Here is a 16,556-nt window from a genome sequence, read left to right on the forward strand (position 1 = left end):
TACATTCAAGACTTTATATCCACTTAAAATGGTCAGGCTATTATTTCCCCTTGGTACTTTGGATGCAGAAATGATACACAAAAGAACAATGCAGAGAGATTAGGTATCACAGATGTGCAAACTTTTGACTGCAAATATGTGGCAACATGGGTTGAAAAGGGCTAGAAAATTTATTCAACATCCTTCTTTATACAATAATTAAAAATTTTGCGTCTCTGTTGAGGCAACTAAATGATATAATAATATTTGAGTCATATAAAGGACACAAAATGATTATATCTCAAATTTATTTAAGTGTTTTTTTGGCTAACAAGATAATCTGTAAAGGAGCAAATCGATTATATTTTGTTATTTTATTTCAAGATTCCATTTGTGTGTGTGTGTATGCACACATGCATATATATATAAATAAGCTGGTATACAGCCTGCATTCACGGATCGTGTAAAGTAATCCGCTACAGTAATCTGTGACGCCTAAGCAGCATCTCAGCCTGGCATTATTTTTTGTGTCTGCCCTGATTTTATAAGCATCACAATCTTGCTGCCATGCTAAAACCTTCTCTCACCTTACCATTCAAAGAATGCTTTTACATATAGTCCAATTTTGAAACTCTTTGTATGGGCAATATCTTAAATTTCCTTAATTAACACATCCATAGATCTCATTGACTATTATCTGTTTGCTGGATACTGTATATAAGACACTTTGATGAATAAGAAACACGCCGCTTCTATCCCTTTAGCTTTTTGATCAGGTAGAAAGCTGATATTTTAAGGTACCCAGCCTTTAACATATCTACAGTCGATTGTTTACTCTTTGGGCCAGTTCCAATGTTTACTGCTTTTATCCCTCTCTATTGGCTTGATAATGAGGTTGGGAAAACCACTGAAGCCACGTGTGAAAAAGGCAGAGTCTCCATCAGCCTGATCAAGGAAGGGATATGGTAGGATCCTTCCTCTACCTCTGCCACCAATTGGACTTTGCACGAGCCATAAACTGCTAGGGGAGTCAGTCATAAACTGCTAGGGTAGTAGGCCACTCTGATTTGGGGCTGAATTTGTCATAGTAGTTCCTTACTGAGAGGGGAGAAGTTTGGGCTAGAAATAACAAATAGAAGAGCCATCAGGGCATAGATACTCATTAAACCGACAAGCATGTGGTTGCTTTTTGTTTAAGAGATAACTAATCAGGGGTGGAAATGCACAGATTCAGAGGCTCCCCCAAAGTGAAAATAGTGTTCTAATGCTATGGCCACATGACTTGCAGCCCATGAGGTGTAAACTTTTCCATAATGTTCACTTTTTCCTTAGGTTGAACCTAAGAAGAGAGACAAAAAATGTTTGTTCAGATTCTTTCCCCTAGTAAATTAAAGCATAAACATGAAATGCCCTCATCAAAAGAAAGACCGGGGAGAAAGAAAACCAATCCACAAGAAAGGTTAGAGGATAACTCATAAGTGGTCCTGAAATAACTCAAAACTCCTGAAATGTCATAAAGTTTCAAAGTCAATTAAAAATCCTCTCGTCAAGTGTGTGGCCAGAAATTTAGAAGAGAGGCAATTATAAATAAAATTTAAAATGAAGAGGAACATTATCATACTTAGATCATTGTATTACTGCATTTTCTAACTTGCTAAAATACCTATCATCCTTCACCTATAATGATTTTTACTGATATTTAATGTGAATTAGGAAAAATATGAATAGTAAGGAGAAATATTGTTTTAATCAGAGAGGCAGTGCTTTACATTAAGGAGCAATAATTAGAATCACATAATACATATTTTATGGGAATATATCAGCATTTTTTTCATTGAAAAATTTGAGTTTGCAATGGCCATTTTAATGCATTATTTCTACTGAATGAAAACTTAAAACTTTAGGACAACATTAATTACCTGCTAAATTGAAATACATACTATATATATGTTTATATATGTAAAATATTTTCCACACAGAAAACTATGTGAAAATTGCATGTCAGATTTCAAATGTGTTTGTGAGGCCCATGAATTCGATATTGTTAGTAAACTATCATCAAAACAAAGCCCATAATAGGTGTTTCCAGAAAACATTTGAAGAAAGCATAGCTTTAATCAGTCACAAATAACTATTTTATTTGAAATTTTATTTTAGAGTGTTTTTCTCAGTTATACAGTAACCCAATTTTCATTATCAAAGTAAGAAAATAAGTGTAATCAGATAATAACCAATAAAGTATCTGCTTTGTTTCCTTAACTTAGTTATTTCTCTCTCTCTCTTTTTTTTTTTTTTTTGAGACAGAGTCTTGCTTTGTTGCCCAGGCTGGAATGCAGTGGTGTGATCTCGGTTCACTGCAAGCTCCACCTCCCGGGTTCACGCCATTCTCCTGCCTCAGCCTCCCAAGTAGCTGGGACTACAGTGCCGGCCACCACACCCAGCTAATTTTTTTTTTTTTTGTATTTTTGGTAGAGACGGTGTTTCACCATGTTAGCCAGGATGGTCTCGATCGCCTGACCTCATGATCCACCCTCGGCCTCCCAGAGTGCTGGGATTACAGGTGTGAGCCACCACACCTGTAATAACTTAGTTATTTCTAAGTCCTGTTTTTTCCTTATTAGCTGCCCACTCAATGATTTGTCTCATCTATCCACATGGCTTCAATCACCATCTGTATCTTAAGGACTCACCATTTTTCTTCAGATCAGATCATTCCTGTGAGTTCCATAGCATTTTTAACAGTCTACTAGATATACATACTTAGGAGGAATTTAAGTACCTCGATATCAGTATATCTAAAATTTAGCTCAGTATCTCCACCTGAAATTTATCATCTGGCATTTGACAGTTCTGTCTTCACATGCCTTTACATGGAACTAGTTGCCAAAGGAATATTCCATAAGTGATGGAACTCCGGGGAAGGCAAATTCCATGAGTCATTCTTGATATCTTCATCTCTCTGAGTCTGAACACCCAATCAGACTCCACGTCTCATCACTTCTCTGTTCATCATTATTTAAGTCTTCTTCTCTCTCAGCAATATTTCATTATGACCTGAACTATTCTCAGTCTCAGGAGTTTTGCCTTGTCTCCCATCTAATTTGTTCTCTTCACTGACATACAAATATTCTTCTCAACTGCATATTAGGTTATGTCACTGCATTGATTAAATCCCTTTAATGATGCCCCCTTTGAATAAATTACAAACTCTGTAGCAGATATCAAGGCTGTGTTGACTTGGTTTGACCTCCTTCTTCAGCTTCCTTTCTTATTAGTCCTTTATTGAAAAATCTTAGCTAGATTTACTCATTTGTATAAGTATTTAAGTTGCACTTATTAATAAGTTCTAGTAATAATAAACTTATTCCAGTTTCAGAAATATGCTTTTATGCTGCCTTTCACCTCTGCGCCATTGCACATGGTCTTCTCTCTTCCCGAAAATTCCGCACCGATGTTTGCCTGGCTAATATGTGTCTCTATATATAAAGGTAACTTTTTCCTCCTGACAGGCATCTTTGATACTCTCTCTTATCCTAAGTAGTTTACATTTATTTTATCATCCTTTATTACCACAATTTCGTTATCATAGACTCAATGTATCTTGTTTTCACACTGATTTACCTATTTATTTTTCCCTCTAGATGGTTAGTATTTTGAAGGCAGCGAACTTATCTTGCTTACCATGAATCATAAACATCTGGTGCACTACAGTATAGATCCTATGTATTCAATAATTGTAGAATTAGTATTTTATACTAGAAGTAGGTTATATAAAAATTGTATTGAACAAGGTAATTTTAATCTGTTTTTTAATGCAGAAGGAATATATCAATTAGGTGTTGACTAAAGCATTTACAAAATTTAAGAGATAATTTCCAAACAGGCCAAGGTTGAACTGTTATCAGCAAATAGCATATCCTTCCATCAGGATGACACTAAAAGTCAGGATATTCAACTTGTATAATAAAATGTCATCTTTACTCCCACAATGCTTGGATCCTTTAGAATATGAATCTCCTTTCTATAAGCAACATGGAAAATCTCCACTGTTTTTCTGCAGGAAATTTAATTCTGAATATCTGCCACACAGCTACAATCAAAAGCATAGCTAATAAGATGAGCATTTCCAAGCTTTCATTGTTTCCTCTGGAATATCTATATTTTACTTTTGAATCAGATTACAGCAAACAAAAAGATATCTGGGTCCGTGGCATTATTCTAAATCCTCATACATAATTGTAATCTTGATCTTATTTCATTAGCTTTAATAAAGCGAGTATATGAGGTATAAGCAGTGAATAATACTATTTCATATGAATCCATTATAAATGTACAAATTGTTCAATAATGAGTTATGTGATAAGTTTCTACACTATTACAAGGTTAGAGAAGTGTGTTGTTCCTGATAATTTACTTGAATACTTTAAATTCTATAGTTAAAAATACTATGTTATTTATTTTATTATTTTTTTTCACCTGCCACACAACTTAGTGTTATGTTTCATGTTAAACTATACCCATTTCTTCTACATTGGATTTTCTGGTTCTAGATATAACCTAAATGCATGTAATTTTAGCAAAACCGATTCTAAGATTTAAAAACTCATAGAGAAGGAATGACAGTGATGTATGTCATTTATTAAGAATCTAACGTATAGCCAAATTATTTTATTCATTCACTTAACAAATGAAGTATAGCTACCTCCCCTATCTATGGATTCCACATATGTGGATTCAAACAACTGCTGATGAAAAATATATATTTTTTAAACTGCATCTTTATCGAACATGTACAGGCTATTCCTTGTCATTATTTCCCAAATAATACTATATAGCAACCATGGACATAGTCTTTATGTTTTATCTGATATTATGAATAATCCAGATATAATTTTGAATATATGGTAGGATATACACAGGTTATATCAAATACTATCCTTTTTTATATAAGAGACTTTGGCATCGGCTTATTTTGGTATCTGTGGGAGGTCCTGGAACAAATCACCCATAGATGTCAAGAAACAACTTTATGTCGAATGTCTCATTTATGACACAAAGCCATTATTTTAAATGAAGGCAATCATCTATGTTTAACAGATAATGAGTCTGATTTAGGCACAGAACATTTAGAAAAGATGTTCAAAGCTTCAGGGTCAAGGAAAGGAGGAAAGCCAAAATGGAAATTTGGCTGTACGTCATTTAGTCCTGGGATGCTGGGGAAATATGTATGAGTTGCAGCATGGAAATATCACCTCTCCATCACCACTTCCTGTTGTCATCAGTCTTTGCTTTGAGGCTTTGCTCTACATGCCTTTTAAAAATAAAATTTACTTCAAAATATTCTATTAATAAAGGTTTACAATAAACCTACAGATTGTAAGATTAGACAATCTGAAAATATTTAGACATTGTCATTCCACCATTACAAAATCACTGCTTTTTCTTTATTATTGAGGGGAAAAGAGCTAAAAATACATCAAAACCATTTACTCATATGACTTGTTAATACATTCTACAGAGTTATGCTGAAACAAGAGGAAATAAAGTGTTATTTCTCATTAATGTATTATAATGGAAACTGACAAGCATTGAATATGCTAAGCTCAGAAAAAATCTTTCAAAATTAAAAAAATGACTATTGAACATGATTATCATACATTCTCCCCACATATTCAAAAATAGATATTATTTTCTGTCTCTCCTTTATGCTGTAGAATCTTCATACCTTGGACACAAATCAGAATCATCGAAGATGGAAAATACTTTAAAAGATTCAATTATTTTGTACCGCTCTGCAATGCAGGTGCATTGAAAACTATTCTAAATTGAAAATGCTCCCTATGCACATGGTAAAGGAACATAATGTAAGCAAATTATACATTTGATTTCAGATGTCATATTACTCTGAAATTTTAGCTCAGTCTAAATCAAAATCATGAGGACAATCTGAATGAAGGTACATTTCTATTATCTATACGGATCTTCCCATAATAGAACAGGTAAGTATCCTTGAAAGTACAGCCCCAGAATAATAAACGTAATTCACATCGATATTAAGTTTACATATAGTGATCCCATAGAATCATGTATAAATTATATAGAATTTGAATACAGCAGGATGTACTCCTTCATGTACTTAGTACTGCTTATAATATATAAACTTTCCTTGACACTAGAGCAAAGGTCAGCAAACCTTTTCTGTAAACCTCCAGATACTAATGATTGTATATTTGTTTAGGCTGAATCAACTGTGCCACAGCTTCTCAACTCTGCCTCCAAAGCTGCCACAGATAATATGTGGCGAATGGGCATAACTGTGTTCTGATTACAACGGAGGGGTAAAGGGCAGTGAATTTGCCCTGAGACCCCTAAATTAAAAAATCCTAATGTAGAGCTTACAGGTTCTCAAACTAGTTGTTGAATATTTGGGGTCAAAAATTCCAATTTCTACAATTAGACACAAAGATTCAGATTTTTAAAAACTGCAATAGTATTAGAACATATAACTTAGGGAGTTACCAAAATACTAACTGTCGGAAATAGCGGTGACTTCCTCATTATGATACAACCAGCTGACAGCAGGTGCAGGTGAACTGCTAACTCGGCAAACCACTTCTGCATCTTCTCCTTGTTTGAATTCTTGTGGAGATACCACTTCTCTGAAAGTGAGTTTTTCTGTATCAACAAAGTAAAACAAATCACAAATCACAAAAGTATCATTGCTTCTTTCTCCCAATAACATAATCCAGACTCCATTGATACTATAATAAAATCATTAGGAAAACCTAGATACTTTAAAATCTTAAACTAGATAGTCTACTTCTTCTCCCTAATACCTTCCTATCTCACTGAGAATAAAATCCAAAGATCTTTCAATGCGATATGAGGTTCTATATAAACTGGAGTCTATCTCCTCAACTCCAATCCCAGTTTCTCCTCTCTCTTCCATGTCACTCTGCTCCAGGAAAACTGTCTTCTTGGAGGTTCCTTGAACATTCCAGGTTTGTTCTCACCACAGGGCATTTGCACCCCCTTCAATTCATTCAGATTCTTATCCAACCTGCCTATATAAAATAGCAATATTCCTTTCCATTTCAAGGTTCCTTACCTTTCCACTCCACGTAATTCATTTTCCATAGAATTCCACAGCATGTTTAGCTAGCATCTGTGTATTTGTTTCAGCTTATTTATTGTCTGTTTCTGGCTGGGAGTCAGAATTATAGTGTATACACACCCAGTAAGTGTCTTGAATGAATGAATGAATGAATGAATGAGTGAACATGGATATTTATGCTTGATGAGAAATTCTCATAGAAGTAATGAATTCTTCTTGCAAAAATTTGTTGTTTACCTTCACAAATGAAATGTCAGGATTCTTCTTTTGCATCATTTAAAATAATAAAAGTATTTCCAAACACTATATCTATAAAATGGCCATTTCAATTTAATTATTTGCTATTGTGAAATAGATACTCCAGGGGGTTACATAAATTAGGACAATATCATTTCTTCAGAAGCTTAGAATCAAATGGGAGGGAAAAATTCCAAACCAGGAAACACAAGAGCAACAATGTGCCCACAAATTGCCCTGGTCATCAAACAGGAAGTCCTGCTGTAGGAATGTTCTGACTCTGTTTATCATATCCTATTTCTAGAATAATAAAACACAAAGCTACAGATATGAGACGATTTAAGGGCTTGCATTCCAAATATATATATATATATATACATATATATATATAAAATTTATCATTGGTAGAAATGCTAACTACCTATTAATTGTAAGACATTGTTGTAAGTACTTTATGCAATATAATTTAAGGTAGTACTCAAACTCCATGTATCACACAGGTACCATTATTATCCTCATTTTATATATGAGGAAACTAAAGACAGAGAGGTTACATGATTTGCTCAAGGTCACAAAAGTAATTGGAATATCTTGCTTTAAAATACAGGAGTCAACAGATTTCAATGTTCCTAAACAGGTTAATGATTCCTAAATATGAGAAGGAGAAAGGAACATAGGAAAAAATCTATCCGAGTACCTAAAAAGAAGTGCAAATGTGGAAAACTTTGCTCATAAAAACACTTAGTGGTAGAGAATCCTGGCTTAATATTATTGGCTACTAGATTAGTTTCAACTTTCTGACTACTCCTGTTCACTCACCCTTCCCCAGATTCTCATTCTACAATGGTCAGGGCTGTCACACATTTTCATGTATTCTAATCATGACCTTCTATTTTACAGTGAAAAAAAAAAAAACCACTGAATAAATATCATACCACTAAATAAACCACTATTATCTAAATACCCAGTAAATTCTTAATGGCTTGAGAAAATGAAAAGATTTTTATTAATATTATTAATATAATTGATGCCATATATATGTTTATAACCACTTATTATCTGTTATCTATTGTATTCTAAGATACAGTCTAGTAAAGCATAAATAAATGATATTTATTTTTAAAGCATGTAGTTCTTAATAAGTGTTAAGTTTTATTATCACACATTTTATTTTGTTTCAATTATTTATAAGCAACTGAAATTTAATAAACTAAAACATAAAAACACATGACTTACGGTAAATTTCCAAAACTACTGTAGCTTCTTGTGTCTGTCCTTTGGCATCTGTTGCTTGACAACGATATATCCCTGCATCTTCTATATTTGCATTGTAGATGGTTAACCGTGACCTAACACCTTCCTTTTGCACTACTATCCTCTGTGTTGAAATTATCTTCTCTCCTTGAGGATTATACCAATCTATACTTTCAGGTTCACCAATCGCTGCAAAGAGCCATGGAAAACAAAGGTTTGAAAATATGTTGCAAATATTTGTTTGAGCATTGGCATTTACTATTATGTAATAATATTAACAATTTAGAAAAAAATTATGTAAGAGACCGGAAATCTGAGAAGCTTACAACACTGAAGGTAAATGCAAACGTTAGTGCAAATGTTCATCTTTGTTTAACCAACATGGAGGATTCACGCTTGAGTAAGCAATACCTAAAACTTTCACAGCAAACTTCTTGTGTAGTATTTAAGCTATGATTGTTGAAATTTTCCCTTAGTAATCAATGGATTATTACATTTAAGTTCTGAAACTTCCTTGACCACCAAGCCAGGCATAAAACCCACTTAAAGATAATATCTGAACAGAACCACAATTATTAATACGATTTCATTTGCTCAATTGTCCTTGCTAGGGTCAGGAGATAGCACTTAAAACTCTGATAATGCCGAGCTTAAAAAAATGTAAATCTTTCACAAAACAAACTTTGGCCTTTGATAATACTAAATTTGAAATTAATTTCCCTAGTTGCTAAACTTGGATAAAGCCAATGACCATTTTTATAATGATGTCCTAATCTCTTTTCCCAAGAGAAATAAGTAGTTTCATTATTTTAATCTAAAACTGTTAACTACTTTATCGTATGATAATTACAATGCATCAAAATGATACTTACACTTCTAGGTAATTATAACCAAATCATTACAGGGTAAACATTTATTTAAGTCTTCCAATTCAGAATCTAGGTTATTATCCTTTCATAAAAGCTAAAGATTTCTGTGTCTGCTTTTAGTCACCAAAAGGATGTAGTTCACCTAATTACTTTAGATAGCATTTATGAAAGCAGCATACACTATTAACTCAAAAGTATCGGTGGGGAAATGTATAAAGTCAACTAACATCTGCAGGACCTCTTTGAAGAAAATTATCCCTTCTCATTTTTCCTAAGAAATAGTTTTAGAAACAAATTATCCTCCTTTCTATAAGAAATTAGACATGCTTGAGTAAAAGTATGAAAGTTTAGTGAATCTTAAATAGATCTTAGTTATCTTCAGTTTTTTCTAAACAAATCATAAAACCATAGTTGTTACACAGTAATGCATTTGAAGGGGAGGGATGTGTTTTATTTAATTCCTCCATCTATGGAGAAGTTACAAAAAATAATTTAAATATGTACTTCTTTACATTTGAATAATACAAAATAATACTTTATATAGCAGGTTAAACAGGATATTCTGATAAATATTTTGGACCTTCTCATTCTTAATATAATATAAATTTCATTTTCATTGACAGTTTATTGTGGATTTTCATAAAGCTGTTAAAATTGTGTTCTTTCAAGTATCTCTAACAAATAATAATTTCTATCAAAATTTTCCATTTTGATAAGGCTGGATTATTGTACAGATTATTTATAAATAGCATTAAACTTTTTACTTTCTTAAAATGTAGTTACAACAATTTTCTGTATGACACTTCTTTAGCTCTTTGAGGGCATAACATCCTTCTAGTTTAAATTTAAGATGTTTACTTTATTGAGTTTTAGATTCTGTATTTTTAAGGTGTCTGGAAATTTTGGAGGCATATCTAGGTTTTCAGCATTGTAGCAGAAAAATACACACAAGCATAGTGGCTTGCATGGTTTTCCAATATTTGTATTTTTACAGTCTTATTTTACTACTATATTTAATATAAGTAAGACTATTTCCAATACTATAGAAAAGCTCTAGGTGATACATTTTTATATAAAAGAAAATAAATGCTTACTCAGTTTACATTCTAAGAGCAAAACTCATCACCAATGAATGGCCTTAATTCACTTTTAAAGCATGTCTTAATTTGAGCTATGCAATACATACAGGCAATTAGTCTATGCAACATATTTCATAGTAATATACAAATACATAAAAGTACAACAATTTCATTGTATTTTCAAAATTGATTTTTAAACTATTTTATTATTCTATCTTTATGTGATAGAATTCAGTGTGTCATAATTTATGAAGACATTAATAAAATATGGATGGGATTTAGAAACAGTGACCTATATGCTTGTGTCAAATTTCTGCGGACATCATATGTGATGCTGAATCAATCTCTTCCATACTCTCTGATTTTTTCATTTGTCAATATACAAATACTTGTATTAACATAACTATCAATTCACACCTTTAAGAAGGAAAATGGATAAAGAATCATGGGCTCTATTAATGTTTCTATAAAATGTGATATTTTATACATATATACTCTGAATATGATTTATAAAATGTTGTAACTATATCTCTATATTTATAAATTTGAATCTTGGCTTAAATAAATCACGTCATCCTCAAGACAATATTTATAATGCATTTTGTTTCTAGTGTCTATTTTAATCCAGTTTTAAGTAGTTGTAGTGTAATCAAGATTAGAAACAATTCTAAAGTAGTCTCATAACTAATTTTAGCACTAAGGTTTAAAAAATTCTTTAGGCATATCATAGTTTGGATATGAAGACTTATATTTGTAAAAATGAATATATTGAATCTAAATAAATAATGTATTCATTTGTCAGTTCTATAATATGTTTAATTAAACTGTGATGCTGAAATATTTAAATGTCTTTTGAAAGAACACCATATGTATATTATTATACTGAATGAGGCCCATAAAATATGCTATAGGCATGATGACATATGATTCTTTCCATTGTCATAAAAATCTGGCCAAAGCTTTCCTGACTAAATAACTATCTATCTCATCAATGAATATTAGAATAAATTTTTGGCCTAATATTTTCATTCAAGTATAACTACAGTGCAGTGTGCCATACCAAATTTATTCATTGCATATTTACAAAAATGGTTCAGTTATAATCTCTATATTCATCCTAATATTACTGCTTAGACAGAAATAATATTTAAATTGATTTAAGTTATTATCAGATATAATGCATGCATAAGTTATTTTCAAAATAAATGATCAAGATTAGCAGTCTAAATTAACAAATTAAATTAACAAAAATAAAATTCATATCATTTAATATGCAATTTATGGTTATTAACACTTTTCCAATAATTATAAACCCAACAATGGCCAGGTAAGCTGGCTCACACCTGTAATCCCAGCACTTGGGGAGGCCAACGTGGGCAGATCACTTGAGGTCAGGAGTTTGAGACCAGCCTGGCCAACATGGTGAAACCCTGTCTCTACTAAAAAAATACAAAAATACAAAAATTAGCCAGGCGTGGTGGTGCGCACCTGTAGTCCCAGCTACTCAGGAGGCTGAGGCAGGAGAATGTAATCCCAGCACTTAGGGAGGCCAAGGCGGGCAGATCACTTGAGGTCAGGAGTTTGAGAACAGCCTGGCCAACATGGTGAAACCCCGTCTCTACTAAAAAAATACAAAAATACAAAAATTAGCCAGGCGTGGTGGTGTGCCCCTGTAGTCCCAGTTACTCAGGAGGCTGAGGCAGGAGAATGGCTTGAACCCAGGAGAAGGAGGTTGCAGTGAGCCGAGATGACACCACTGCCCTCCAGTCTGGGAGACAGAGTGAGACTCCATCTCAAAAACAACAACAAAAACAACAACAACAACAAAAAAGTAAGATATTACTGTTAGAGAATTGAGTTTTTAACTACTTAAATTTAGCCAATGTATTTTATTAATATTTTAACAGAAACCAAGTTATCTGAAGATATTTATAGAAATACATACCTGTACATGTGAAGAATTTAGATTCTCCCACACTAAGCTCTACTTTGCTAAGTGAAATTGTCACTTGAAGAAGAGCTGAAAAAAAATTGAGAAACAATTAATGGTGATTTTTAAACAAGATTTGTAGTAAGATTTTAATGCATGATATGTAAACCACATGGTCCAAACGCTGATTATTTCCCCCCCATTTTTTATAACCTATAAAGAAAAATGCAAGTTTTGTAAAACATGATCTATCATTATACATGGTACTTTATTATGCATTTAACAATCAGACTAAATACAGCACTTAGTCAAGATGATAGTTTGATATTTGGTTAGTCAGGGTAAATGAACAAATTCACACTCAGACAATCTATTCCTTATTCAGAGATTAGGTCTTATATGTGAAAGCACATTGGGCAATAGCTAAAAATAAATGTTTGCCCAACAGTTGCAGAAATCCTATACTATCATTACAACAACTACACACACACACACATATGTAAATTAACTACATGTAGACACCTACTAAAAAAATGTCTGTGAACGCAGGCATACAAAGGAAAGAAAGCACTGCACAGAGTAAGATGAAGAAGCACTGATTTTCACAAGATCAATAAGTTAAGTGAAGGATCCAGGACAATAAAAGAGAGGAGATGCCTGATATTTTAAATAATCTTTTTTTTGTGTGAAATTTGAAATAAAATACTTGAATATCTAGAATTTTAGAAGATAAAGTGTTATTTTAATATGAATTGACGTATTTCTAACAATATGGTAGAAAAGAGAGCATGACTACTTTCTAAACTCCGTCTCACCTTCCATGCGCTCAAATGCATGTAGCTGAGCTTTTGGCAAAGTGACAAAGCTGCAAGAGGTAAATAAAGGAAGACCTGAAACTAGAGTACACACCTGCACTGGGAATTTATTGATCATAGTAACCAAAACGCCTATTTCAGTGAACACAGACTACACACAGATAGGATCCAAGTGTTCCCAGAACAACAAGCTGTGATAGCACGCCAGATAATGACCACGCCTTTAATCCCAGCACTTTGGGAGGCCGAGGAGGGCAGATCACAAGGTCAGGAGTTCGAGACCAGCCTGGCAAACATGGTGAAACCCCGTCTCTACTAAAAATACAAACATTAGCTGGGTGTGGTGGCAGGACCCTGTAATCCCAGCTACTGCAGAGCCTGAGGCAGGAGCTTGAAGCCAGAAGGCGGAGGTAGCGGTGAGCCGAGATAGCGTCACTGCAATCCAGCCTGGGCAACAAGAGTGAAATTCCGTCTCACAAAACAAAAACAAAAAAAGAACACCAGGCAACACTGGACTGGAATAAGATTTACAATCAAGGGAGGGTATAAAATCAATCAACCCAATGGTGAAGGGAAATTACAAGGAAACCTGCCTCCCCCAAGCTGGGAAGGGGGAAAATGTTTCTCATTAGATAAACCAGAAGTTCTGCCATATCCCATGTTTGGGATTTTAATTATAGACATGTGTGCTTTGGAAAACCTCAACTTGAGAAAAACTAAAAAGCAGTCTCACATGTAGGACTCACAGCTAAGTGACAAAAACAATCACAAAAACCATTCAGAAGAACCATACCATAGGCCCATATTGGCCAATAATGTTATAAATGAGGCTGTCTTCAATCTAGGGGTATATTCTGACATTATAAAACACATGGTGAAATAAGGCCCGTAAGCAGGGGTCAGTTGAAACAGCATATAGGAGAAATAAACCCATGAGATTTCAACTAACATAATTTTTATGCTAAAGATATAACACAACTATGATGAAAGTATTTAAAGAAATAAAATGTGTAATCAAGAACAGGAGGAAGGAACAACATATTTATTGAGGAAAAAAATAAACTGGTAATTATGCTGTTTAAGCTCTTTAAAACATGTTTCCTCATACTCTCCATCTTAAATTGTTAAATTCCCTCCTCCTTTCCAGAAACTTCTCTGGGAAACTTGGGCAGGGTCTACGTGACTTTCCTGGGTCCTATTTTTATTCATAATTCACCAATACTCAGAGAATGGTTGTGCTATTATAGAGGCTCAATAAATGTTCAAATATATCTAACGTTTCAGAAAGAAAAAGAAAAGTACAAATCAGAAAGAATAAGAAAAGCAGGCAAGGGAAAAAGAGAGTAAGAGTACCTAAACTCTCTTTTTCCCTTGCCTGCTTTTGTTATTGATAAACCATTAATGCCAATTCCAATGAAAATTCAGATTTCTTTTTCCTTTAAATAAGTAACTAATTTTCTTTTTGAAGTCAGCTTAAGTGGAATGAGGTCAACACAGGCAAAATGCAGAACTCAAGAAATTTGAGATTGCCCTTATAAGAAGCTTGAATCTGAAAAGATGTATAGGGTTACTGGAATCCAGAATTCTGGGCAGTAGGGCATAGCTTTTATAAATTGAGAAGACTTGAGAATGTTTATAGATAGAAGGGAAGGAAGCAGAAAATATATTACAAGTTTGAAAAAAAGGGGGGAAATTATAATTATGTGTTTTCTCTCTTCTTTCTTCCCTTTACTTTCTTCTTTAAGATATAATCCCCTAAAACTGTACTTTCTCAAAATCTAATCTTGCAATCTGCAATCTGCAGTTAACATTAGCATACTTTAATTTTGAATTTTCTATATGCAAACCAAACACATTCCTCTAAAATCAAAATTTGCTCACTGTTCACTATCCCATTTTTAGTCACCATCAATCAGTTTCCAAGCATTGCCAATATAAACTACTTGTATGCATTTTTTTAATTTTTAAATACATGCACTCATTAATTTTAATTCAATATATTTCATCTACCAGTGCATATCTTTTTCTCACTTTTGCCTTTTTAATCTCTTTTCCCTCTAATGTATTTCTCAGGCTACTGCATGCATATATTTCTAAAACTATGTTTAATTTCACTCTAAAAAATCTTCAGAATGGATTTAATTTGTCCCTTACCATATGAATTATAATTGGAAGGACAATTGCTTTTCCAAGTTTAAGTTTATTTGCTATTACTCATTTCCAATGCTATGATCACCTAGGATTCATTCTCTCTCCTCTCCTCTCCAACTGACTCACACTTGCCCACCACTGTCCATTTGCCCAAACTGTTTTGTCTGTTCTAACCTCCTTTTTTTAAACAACCCCTCATGGCTTCCTACTTTCTATCTTCAAAGAAAACATAAAATATCATGAACTTTACAAAACAGTGTGTGATAGACCCATCTATGGTATCAATAAATAAATATCTTGGATCAGTAGGAATTTCCATTACACAAATAAAACATTTTGTTGATCATTCTATTTGGTTTTCTACCTTATTTAAATATAAATTTCTGGAACTGAGGGCTCATTCATCAGACTTTATTTCTCCCAAACTAATAATAATACATGAATGAACGGCAAAATAATTGACACTTACCAAGAGCTTATCGTGTGCTGGGTACAGAACACTGACTGCATTAACAACATATGATTTTGGAATGACTTCATGTAAGGATTTCAGAGCATCTAAGAAATGTGTGAGAATTATACTTAATGCCCACCACTGACCTTAGGAGTAAATTTGCTTTTCTAAGGAAGGGTTTATAAAAAAGACAGAACTTGAAAGATATAGCAACTTTGAAAGTCAAATACAGTTCTGAAAACTTTATACTGATTTGTCGATGCACGTGAAAAATAACATTAATTCATTTTAATAAAATAAAATTGAGCATGGAATTAATTTATATTAAATATCTGGTTAATTTTTCATTTAGTACAAATCACCAATGCACATATTAAGACATATTATTCATGGACATTTTGGTGACTGGGCACAATGATATATTTCGTTGCTATATATGTTTAAAATATATAAAGAAAATATAATTCTCCACTTCACTATATTTCCCAAAGACCAAATTTGATCTAATTGAACTATATATATATATATATAAACATTGACATATTAGTAAAAACCTACAGAACTAAAATTTGAGGTCGTGCCTTAATCATTGCCCTAGTGACTGATTTTTGACCCACATCAATATAATGTAGGTGATGAGTATAAACTATACTCCTATAGCAGTCAGAAGAAAA

At 33.0% G+C, this 16,556-nt stretch overlaps 2 protein-coding genes across 5 annotated transcripts in view; one reads left to right on the forward strand and one right to left on the reverse strand.

Annotated features, from left to right (window-relative positions):
- The window catches only part of LOC126949611 (ATP synthase subunit f, mitochondrial-like), a 739,455-nt gene that overhangs the window by 357,393 nt on the left and 365,506 nt on the right, over window positions 1-16,556 (forward strand). The gene's annotated exons all lie outside the window — the stretch shown is intronic.
- Window positions 1-16,556, reverse strand: part of NCAM2 (neural cell adhesion molecule 2) — a 566,845-nt gene that overhangs the window by 255,825 nt on the left and 294,464 nt on the right. For all 4 annotated transcript variants that reach the window (XM_050782162.1, XM_050782165.1, XM_050782164.1 and 1 more), the window contains exons 2-4: window positions 12,478-12,552; window positions 8,567-8,773; window positions 6,511-6,654 (exon numbers count right to left, since the gene is read on the reverse strand). In XM_050782162.1, coding sequence (XP_050638119.1) covers window positions 6,511-6,654; window positions 8,567-8,773; window positions 12,478-12,552 — 426 coding nt within the window. The remainder of the gene's footprint in view (window positions 1-6,510; window positions 6,655-8,566; window positions 8,774-12,477; window positions 12,553-16,556) is intronic.

The sequence above is a fragment of the Macaca thibetana genome, chromosome 3 (assembly GCF_024542745.1).
Source record: "Macaca thibetana thibetana isolate TM-01 chromosome 3, ASM2454274v1, whole genome shotgun sequence".
Taxonomy (NCBI): domain Eukaryota; kingdom Metazoa; phylum Chordata; class Mammalia; order Primates; family Cercopithecidae; genus Macaca; species Macaca thibetana.